Genomic DNA, 10,677 nt, shown 5'->3' on the forward strand with positions numbered 1-10,677 from the left:
TGTTCATCAGCACTCTCTGCAGTACTGCAGGATTTTGCAGCATCTGTGAAATGCCAGTCTTGTCTCGTTGCTTTAGTTTGATGCCAGTGTAATGCACTACTTCAGTACAGTGAAATCAGTGGGAGTATTTATAAAATAGTTCTGTGCTGATATTCGGGGACTAGATGTATGAGACTTTTGTAGAGTTTTGCAGTAAAAGGCGTGGTGGAATCCTATCTTACTGTTGATTGTTTTCCAGTCATTTGAATGCCTTGAAACTGAAATATCTAGTTTATTCCAATGCATCATGTGCAAAAATGCCTTAAATATACGTATCCATATATGAATGTTCCTGCTCCAGTAGTAGTGAATAGACTCAGGTGCAGTTATGACTGCCACTTAACTAGAAGAGATGAGAAATGTATGTGTGCATTAATTCTGCAGATGAGATAGACCATGAAAAGCTCCTTTATTCTCTTTCTTCTCTGAGTATTCAGAAAACGATTGGAATGCAAATCATTTGCTAGTCTTCTCTATATTAAAATGCTATTGGCAAGATTTTTTCTACCTGTATTAAGTGTTATACCTAATACCCAAAAATATACATAGATTACTGAGAATCTTGTTGGAGAGTATACTGCAACTGACCTGTGTGAGGGTAAGGAGTAAGGCCATAAGATGCTCCTTGTCTTCAATCATAGCTGAAAAGCATTTATCTTTCCTTCTCACTGCATTGTCATGGTTTAAATGAAAATCTACCTGTGTCTGTGACAGGGGTACATGGGCCCCACAGGGGCCCTAGGCCTAAATGAAAAAGCTAATTAGAAAAAGAAAACAGTGGCAATGATATAAAGAGGCACACTTATTTACTAAATACTATATCGAAATACAGGATAACACAATATAATATAATATAATTGAAATTAAGCTAATGAATCAAGCAAAATAGGAGAGAGAAATGAGTCCCAAAACCGAGAGGCCTACTGTTAACTCTAGGTGAAACAGTGAAGGCTCCCACACACTCCCCTGAACGCCAGAACTTGAAAGACCTCAGTCTAGCCTGGGAGAGAGATAATATAGTGTCCAGGTCCCGTGACCCATCTCTGACCGTGTTGTTCTCTGGGAGATGTAGTCTTCTTCTGTAAGTTGCAGATTCAGTAAAATTATTCATGCTTTATATGATGTTATGATGTGGAATACTGATAGCAAAATTACAAAATTATTAAACCATGACACTGCATACATGACAAGAAGAGCGAAATGTTAATCTCATGTATTCTGACATGACATCTCTGTAATCTGGAAGTAGACAATGTAGCAAAATAATCCCTTCCTAAAATGGTGCTAGTATATTAAGAAATAAAGAATAAGCTAGATTATTATGGTAATACTTAGCTTAAATGCAATCCATGTTTATTTAACACAACAGGGATGCTACCTGAACTAACAGTACAAGGTAGGAATGAGTAGCATTTCATTAACTGATCCTCTCATTTGCAGAGAAAAATGAGTTTGGAATTTTGAAACAAAAACTACATGTGGTAAATTCTGTCCATATGCCTGCAGTAATTCTTAAAGCAAGGAGAGACAAGGCCATTAAAAGAAAAAAAGAAAAGTGTCAACAAAGTTTTATTAAATAATGTGCAGTATATAAATGAATGCACAGCACACTGAAATAGGGAACAAGTGGTATATCTTGCCAGAAGTTCTATCAGAAAATATTGTGAGGTTGTGATTTATTTTTTTTTTTCCTTTTTTTCTAGGATGGGATCTTTTTATGCTCCATGTCTCCCAGCAATCAATGTGTTCCGACTCCATACTTCAATGTACCTGCAGTGCTGGGCAGTGATGTGCTGCAATGTTCCCCAGGAGCGAGTCTTCAAAGCCTCCAGATCAAACAACTTCTACATGGCCATGTTGCTTTTCATTCTTTTTCTTTCTACACTGCCTGCTGTGTACACTATTGTCTCCATTCCACCATCTTTTGATTGTGGCCCTTTCAGGTCTTTTGCATTTTACCTACATCTTTTGCTAATGATATTTTGGACTGCCTCATCAGTAAATGATCCAATAATGAAAATAAGCTTCCTTAATAAGTGTTAGCACCTGATATAAGTTTCTTTTTTGTTTGTTTGTTTGTTTTTTTTCCTGTGGCATTTGTTACTATAATGCTTCATGAAGGTGGAATCCTAGAAAACTGGTTAATTATTTAAAAGTATTTTTCTTTGAGTGTAGAACAGAAAATCTTTTCTTTTAGTTAGATGTAATATAAACTTTTGCTGTTCTTGCTCTAATTAAGCCAGTAATTATTCTTGAGTAGTAGAGCAGTGGCCAGTTAGGCCACTGTGGTCTTCTATCTTGAGAGTGACATAGTAAATGTCTATGTATGCCTTGTAATAGGGGTGTGTTAGAATGTACACAGATGTGCTGAAACTCAAGGAGGTGATACAGTCTTTGACTGCTATGATATCTCCATCTGACACTATATTTCATGCTCCTTTATTTCCATTGCTCCTCAAGTTCTCAAGACCCCTGTATTCACTAGTCTTTTCTAAGTACTTTGGCCTGCCTCATGAATGCAAACATGTGTCTTCCATTCAAGCTACCTTAAATATAGCCATACATTCAATTGGAAAGTTTGGTATCATTTTCAGCATCTTTAGTTGGTAGTTAGAATGAGATATGATTTTAATGAGCACACAACAAAATTAAATATATGAAATTCCAATTTTGGTTTATTTTGGTATATTCATCTAGCCACTTGCACTGGTCACAGTGATATAAAGGGATAATAGCATGACATTCTAAAAGTTTACTGAGGCATAATCTTGCTTTAATTTTACAGAAGTGATGATAACAAAGCACATGGTGCAAAGTAAGGTTTCTTATAATTTGCATAAAGTCTGACAGCATTCATCCAAGTACTGAAGCAGTTAGTGGATGTTTTTATCAGTGATCTGATAAAATGGTCTCAGAAAACTTGGAAGACTGGTCTTTTACCAGCTGGAAGCTAAACAGTGTTATTAAGTGTATGAGAGAAAACCCAGGAAAATATGGACTTACTACTTTAACCTCATTATCTAGCAAAGTTATGGAGAACTTTGTACAAGTGCGAAAGAAACTTATAGAATTTTAAGTTTTAAATAATGACAAAACACAGTTGTTTTTTAAAATTATTTTACCCAGATTTTATGAGATATGTTTCACTTATATGTGCATGCTACTGCATTAACATTGCCAAAATATTTTTATTTGATATATTGTCACGTTTTCTGTTTACTAGTGGGAAAACAAGAATGTTTGAAGTCATATCAGAAACTCTGGAGCATGACTTCCCTTCTTGGTTTGGGAAGGTATTTGGTTATGCCTCTAACCCTGGACTCATCCTACCTTTTATATTACTGATGGTGTACGTATAGAATATAAACTGATATCTTGCTTAATACTTAATGAAAAGTCTGTTCATTTTCTTTTACTCCAAGTTTATACTGCCTAAGTTTCTTAATTAGAGTACTGAATCCTCTGTGATGAAGAATTCATGTCTTCTATTTGGTCACAACTAATGTACTTTTCCACAGATGATCATTTCTTTTGTTCTGCAGCTTTTTTGCTTTTCTTTTCTTTTTTTCTTTTTATTATTTGTTTTTTTGTTTTTGCTTTTTAATTTAATTTTTGCTTTTGCTACTATAACGGAGAAACCCTAATCAAAATGCAAAGGGTTGTGGGATCTGAAGCGGTAGTGTGACCTTGATCAGCTTGTCCAGTAGGTAGAACTACCTCTCATAAATCCTTAACAAGTTCAATACAAAGTTATTAGAATGATGGCTACCAAGAAGGTGAACAATTTCTCATTAACTTTCGGTGTGTCTGATCTTGAGTGCCAGTGCTCTTCCTTGATAAAACTGTACCCTTTGAGATGGAATTGAATGGAGAGAGAGAGTTATGGAAATACAGTATGGAGATATTCCCATCTCAAGTATATTTCTATATTTCTCTTATGTCCACTTTCTTGTTATAGATCTTTAATAGCTTTATAGCAGATAATGAATAATGAACCTGAAAAGTCTTTCTTAAAGACTGTATTGAGTCGTTGATAAAAGTATTTTAAACTAATGCACATATATATAACATTTTTTAGCATACTGAACTAAAAGCAAATTCTAGGTACAAATGGACAGGGGCTTAACCATACATTCTGGAATTGCCAGAAACATGGAGGAGACTACAAAATGGAACAGAAATTGCAGAAGGCTTTTACATGAAATAAATGAGATTCTGAGATGAAATTTTAGGAAGATTCACATATTATTTCCTCCTGTTTAAATCTTAGCTAGATAAGCAGAGACTAGATTGTCCTCTGAATTGTACAGTTAGTTCCTACTGAATTATTGTGAGCACAGTTCCTATCTTGCTGTGGGCCAAAGCAGAAATAAAAACAAAACTAAGGAGGTGGGATGGGAGTGGGGCAGAAAGGGGGTGGATAAAGAATATATAAAGCAAAATTGGGAAAAGCAGTGAAAATAGGATATGAAGATTATTTTCTGCTTACTTCAATATAACATTTCATATCAGAATTCCACTTCTTAAGATAGTAAAAAATAATAATTTCATAGAGCTATTATGAAATAAACACAATTCATTAAAAAGTGAAAATTTACTATGCAGTGATATTATTGTTTAATAGAATGGGATTGTGTTTTAGAACAAAAAAAATATGATTTTGTCTGTTTTTCTGCCAATTTTATTGAATAACTTATTTAACTTTAGTCATTGGAGCACACTGCATAGAATTCATAGAATTTTCCATAGCTGCCATGTTTATTTCTGCTTTATAAGAAATTATTATTTCCCTTGAGCTATGTATGCCTTCTTCGTACTCCCTTGTTCACTGTCAAAATACCTCTTCTGATTAGGCCTTATAAATGGGAAAAAATACAGTTTTGGCATTAGCATAACTACAGTTATTGCCATAGGATTCTTGTAATAATCTTTGTATTTAAACTATTATCTAACAACATATATTCTTTTTCTTTAAATTTAGCCTGAGTATTTATTATCTCAATGCTACATCCAAATCCTACAAGGAAGCTAACCTGGAACTGAAGAAGAAACTTCAAAGTGTAAGGAATGGGGAATTGTTAATTCTGTTATTTTTATGATTGTTAGAGAATATATTCAGGTTAATGAAAGATGACCTCTCTCTCCATCATTAGCAAGCAGAAGAAAACAAAAGAAGAAATAAACAAAAGGCACAAAAATCAAATGAACAAGAGGAAAATCCATTTGAGACAGAGCCACCACAGTCAAAGCAAAAAGGAGGCAAGCAAGATGAATCTACTGCAAATCAAGGTAAACATAGATTTGAATTTCTCAAGATGAGGAATACTTGCAGGTCTTTTTTTGGCAGGGCTGTGCTCAATTCCTATATCTCCCAGCTTATATTGGTAGTGAGGACCTTGCACTTGGATTTGTTGAACCGCATGAGGTTCACCTGAGCCCACTACTCAAGTCTGTCCAGATCCCTCTGGATGGCAGCCCATCCCTCTGGTGTCAGCTACACCCTACAGCTTGGTGTCATCAACAAACTTGCTGAGGATTCACTCGACCCCACTGTTAATGTCACTGACAAGGATATTAAAGAGTATCAGTACCTACCCCTGTGGGACACCACTCATTAGTTATCTCCATCCAGACACTGAACCACTAACCACTACCCTCTGGATCCTGCAGCCAATTTTTCATCAATTGAACAGTTTATATTTCAAATTCATACCTTAACATCTCGGAGAGAAAGATGTTGTAAGTTATCATGTCTAAGGTCTTGCTACAGTCCAGGTAGATGATGTAATGGTCTCTTCCCTTGTCCACTGGTGCAGTGACACCATCATAAAAGGCCACTTGGTTGGTCTAACAAGATTTGTCCTTGGCAAAGCCATACGGTTTCTCCTGTATCACTTCCCTGTCTCCCACGTGTCTTAGCATAGCTTCCAGGAGGATCTACTCCATCATCTTTTCCAGCATGAAGGTGAGACTGACAGGTTGGTAGTTTCTGGGGTCATCCTTTTTAAAAGCCTTCTTAAAAATGGGCATGATGTTGCCTTTTTTCCAGTACCATGGCACCATGCAACCTAGTGGCATCCCTCACCTGATCCCTAGAAAGACAGCAGACTTCTCTAGGAAGAAGGTCTGTTTGGCATATTGGGCATTCAGTTCCTTGTAAGGAGGAATCACCTACAACTTATACCCATCTTCTTCTGTGTTGCAGTCTTGATGTTTGGGGAAGGCTTTTTGTGGTTTGATTTCATTTGTCTAGACTGAGTGGGCTGTTATCATCCACAGATGGGCCTTCCACATTAAGGGCTTTCTGCATCCAGGTCCTCAGACCTGTTCTAAAAAGGATTCCGTGATGCTGGAGCAGGCAAGGAGCCTTTTCATTTGCAGCTTTACAGCAGACTTGATTCCATCCTTTCCTTTCATTTGTATTGCCTCCAGCCTTGCAGTTTTTTTCCTCAGCCTGATGTGACGCAAGCTGTCTTGGGTTTTCTGATTTTTCCTTTAAAATAAACTGTCTGTGCATTGGGTGAATTGTTGTTTCCCCGCTCCTTCTGTTTGTCTCCATGACACTTTTTAATCTATGTATTTCATCCTGCAGCCTGCCCACAAGGCAGAGCAGATCTGCTCATACCTTACACAGCTGTTGGTGCCTCGGGCCCTAGACTTTCCAGCATATTTGGGAGCAGATAGTGTACTGCAGATTTTCCCTCTGAGAGATTTTCTGCTTCTTGTTTTTTTTATTCCTTAACCCTGTTCTCCTAACACTTTTCAGATAACAAGAAAGAACAGAGTGGCAGTGAAGCAAAGACAACAGGTCAGCCACAGGAAGCAAGTTCCTCTCAGGCACCACAGCATCCAGGTGCTGCCCTAAATGGCCACTATCCACCACAAGGCAGAGGAGGAAACCTTCCTCCCCCACCCATTGCTGTGACTCGGCCACCGGGGCCACGAGGGTTTGCAGCACCGGGCTATCCACCTGGACACCCACGTTTTCCAGGGGTACAGCCAGGAATGCCCAGAGGCCCTCCCTACTACAGATAAGGAAGCTGTCTGTCCTTTTCTGCTTTGTTATAAGATGAAGGACAATGAGGGAGACAGGAGTGATCTCGACTTGCAAAAACCTCCTGGAAGTGCAGAACTCTGTTGTGTCTATTATGAATTTTTATCTGCATATTCCTATGCTTCAGTTTTTTGGGATGAGACTTCCCAGCAGAAACAAAGAATAAAAAAAAAAATAAAAAAAAATCTGCTTGCTTTTAAAGATATTGCAAAAATGTGTTAGCTGTGTCAAAACGTCATGAATCTTAGGGTATGTATTGGAAAATATTGTTAGGAAAATAAATATTATTTTGTATTTTGTTGGTTATTTTCTTAAAAGCTTGCAAGAGTGTCTCTTATTTTTGTTCCTCAAAAATGTTTGCTGAAAACTAAACTTCTTAGTGAATTTGAATCAGTTATATTTAAAAAATACATGTGGCTAGACCTCTGCAATTGAGATATGCCTACTCAAAGCATTGTGATTTTGTATGATGAAACTGTGATTGTTTCAGAAGTTGGGTAATTATCTCTAAAGTCTTTGGGAAGTTGTTCTAGAGGTAAAAGAAGAGCAATGTTCTGCCTGTTGCTATGACGAAAATTTAACTCCTATTTAACTCCTGTTGCAGTGCCACTTTTAGCTAGTACAGCAATATTGAGTTTTGTCATATTTTGAAAGACTAAACATGAATTTAAATAATAATGTGGTGAACAAATATTTCCTATGCATATATATGCAGATATGATTTTGAGGAATATAGGTAAGACCAGTACTCACCAGGATTTTAAAAAAAAAATTGGACATTTATTACTGCATAAGAATATAAGCTATCAATCTGCTTTGTGGATTTATTAGTGTAAATCTGTATTGCCATATAGAGAGCCCAGGCTGGAGCAGATCCTCACTATGATAGTGTAGTAGAAACACAGAATAGATGCGTGTTCATTTGTAACCTTGTTACTTATTCCAATGAGACAGTCATATTTTTATGTTCTGATTTTGTTTTGCTGTCCAAACTTTGGGCTCTGATACTTCTTCTAATACTCAGAAGATAAATAACAACAATATAGTCAATAGGCTGTATTCTGAAAAATAACTGCAATTCTAATGGGGATATTCTGTATAAAATGAGTTCATTTTTATCCACTGAAAAAGAAGTTTATCATATCTCAGTATACTGCAAGTCTGTGGTATCACCAAAATAAAAACCAAAACAACAATAACAAAAATCCAACCAAACTACAACAACAAAAAAGAATCAGCTTGTGGAACCTATTGAAAAAGGCATAAAACTATGCAGCCTGCATATTTCTATAATACGCAGTCAGCCAAATTCACATTCTAACTCAAACAGTCTATAAATCAATTGCCAGGTGCTAGGGACATAAACTAAAGGAAAGTTCATTTTATACTTTACTTAATTCTTGCACGGATTCTGTAAGCATCTGCTATCAGCTAGTGACAGGACATGAGATCAATCAGATCTTTAGCCAACTTCGGCATGGATGCTCTGTATACAAACACAAAGCACTGCTAACTGGATTGAAAGAGAACTGCATTGCAATAAGCACATGAAAAGGTCTTGCAGACAAAGTGGAACTGCATTGCTACTAACTGAGTGGACAAATGAATTAGGAATGGATCACAAGGAAGGTCTGCATCTGGGGTACAGTGATTCTTGTAATTTAACTTACGCAAAGTGTAGCATAGATCATTTCATCTTTGGAAGATAAATAGATTTTTTAATCTACAAAGTTCAGATGTTTTCAGAAAGTACAGTAATTCAAACTTTAAAAAATGTGAAATATTCAAATATTAAATCTGAACACACTTTTAGTCCAGAAATAAATTAGATTGTAAGCTAAAAGTAAGCCTCAGTGCTCTAGGGTTTTGCCTCATCCATGGGTATAGAACAAACTTTTCTGAAAAGCAAGGAAATGTTTGTAATGAGATATTAGTTTGGGACTTTTTATACCTGCGACTGACACTTAGAAAAAGAAGGTGCTATGTGTAATCAAGGCTATGCGTTACATCCTTTTTTTAGAACAGGTGAAGAAACTAATTTAAATATTCTTTGTGACATGGTAATCCATACAAAGAAGAAAAGATAGAATAGCTTTTGAAGGTTGTTGAAGTAAATTAGAGTAACCATCTGGTTATGAAGCAGTGTGGTTCCATGCAACATAGAGGCCTTAATAAGGATCTCAAGTTCCTTTTGGAGTGAAAAATCACTGTGTGTGTTTTACTAAGTCTTTAAGTCTGCAGAATTGTTTTGCATCATGAATGGGAAAGAGAGACTCCACATGCTAAAACTGTTCTGTTACTCTGATATGTATTTTTCAACAATATTTTTAACAACAAATGTCTCCTCAGTATTCATCTGTAAAGGCAAGGATGAGCATGTAATAACTTACATTAATAACAATAACAAGGATGGATGCTTTTTATGTCCTATGATAAGCATCAAGCTGCAGTGACTGTATATAAAATATTTACTCTTTACTGTATCTAAATGAAGACCTTTACTCACTGTTTTATGAAGCTTTGCTTTCAGTGCTTTCTAGCGTAGCTCTGTTAAATTGATTGACATCTTATTAATAAAATAACATGGATTTGAAAGACAAGATCAGATATTATACCTCTCAATCTTCAATATTAAATCCACATTTAGGAAAAGCTGCTGATTACTTGTTAAAAGAAACCAGAAAGTGTTTTACTGTTCATTTCCTTTCTGTATATCCTTTCTCCAGCCCTTCTATAGTTTGAGTCTTTGGTTCAATTACTCTACCTTCACTATATATTTATTTATTTTATTTATAGCTGAGCATGTTCAGCTTGGAGACAATAAAGTTTCTGAAAGGCTTTGTTGCAGCCTTTCAGCATTTAAGGGGATCTTATAAACAAGGGATAATGATTATAAACTAAAATAGGAGACATACTTCCCTAAACTGCAGTGTTACACAGGAAAATCATACATCTTTGTTAACAGAAGTATAAAAAAGATATTTTTTTGGTATGACAAAAAGTTGCTGTCTTATTGCCTAAGGCTGAGTGGTAAGAGTGATAATCATAGATTACAGATTCTAATGGCAACTTGTATCATATTTGAGTAAAAGCACTCGCTGTTGAGTATTTATTTGCATTAGGATATTTAAAGTTCATGTAGAAAGCCAAAAGATGTCTGGCTTTAACAATAGTAATTCATGGAAAAAATAAATATCAGATCCCTAAATGCCCAGACAGAAAGCATCTGAATATCTGTGTGCTGTAATTCAATGATCTGATTAATCTATCATGTTTAGTATTTTTTTTTTTTTTTTTGTTTTTTTTTTTTTTTTTTTTTTTTTTTTTTTTTTTAATTTAATATAATATTGCATTTATGCACACTAAAAGAAATATTGGGTATTTAATTTGGGAGTTGCACCAGCAAAAAGAATTTCCAAACCTTGTGGTTCATTTCAATAAATAAATTACCTTAAGGTTTTTATTATCATGTGAGCATTTACGTCATGTAGTAACTAATGATATTGCAATAAAATGTATTTAGCATTTATCTTTTGTCTTTTTTTTTGTCTGCCCCTCGCCAGCTCTCCATGGCTGCAAGAAGA

General features: G+C 35.6%; 1 protein-coding gene across 1 annotated transcript in view; it reads left to right on the forward strand.

Annotated features, from left to right (window-relative positions):
• The window catches only part of TMC1 (transmembrane channel like 1), a 40,234-nt gene extending 29,847 nt beyond the window's left edge, over positions 1–10,387 (forward strand). Inside the window, exons 16-20 of the mRNA XM_015849107.1 lie at positions 1,743–1,982; positions 3,263–3,388; positions 5,021–5,099; positions 5,193–5,328; positions 6,806–10,387. Coding sequence (XP_015704593.1) covers positions 1,743–1,982; positions 3,263–3,388; positions 5,021–5,099; positions 5,193–5,328; positions 6,806–7,074 — 850 coding nt within the window. The 3' untranslated portion in view covers positions 7,075–10,387. The remainder of the gene's footprint in view (positions 1–1,742; positions 1,983–3,262; positions 3,389–5,020; positions 5,100–5,192; positions 5,329–6,805) is intronic.
• Positions 10,388–10,677: the final 290 nt, after the last annotated feature.

Source organism: Coturnix japonica, chromosome Z (assembly GCF_001577835.2).
Source record: "Coturnix japonica isolate 7356 chromosome Z, Coturnix japonica 2.1, whole genome shotgun sequence".
NCBI lineage: Eukaryota > Metazoa > Chordata > Aves > Galliformes > Phasianidae > Coturnix > Coturnix japonica.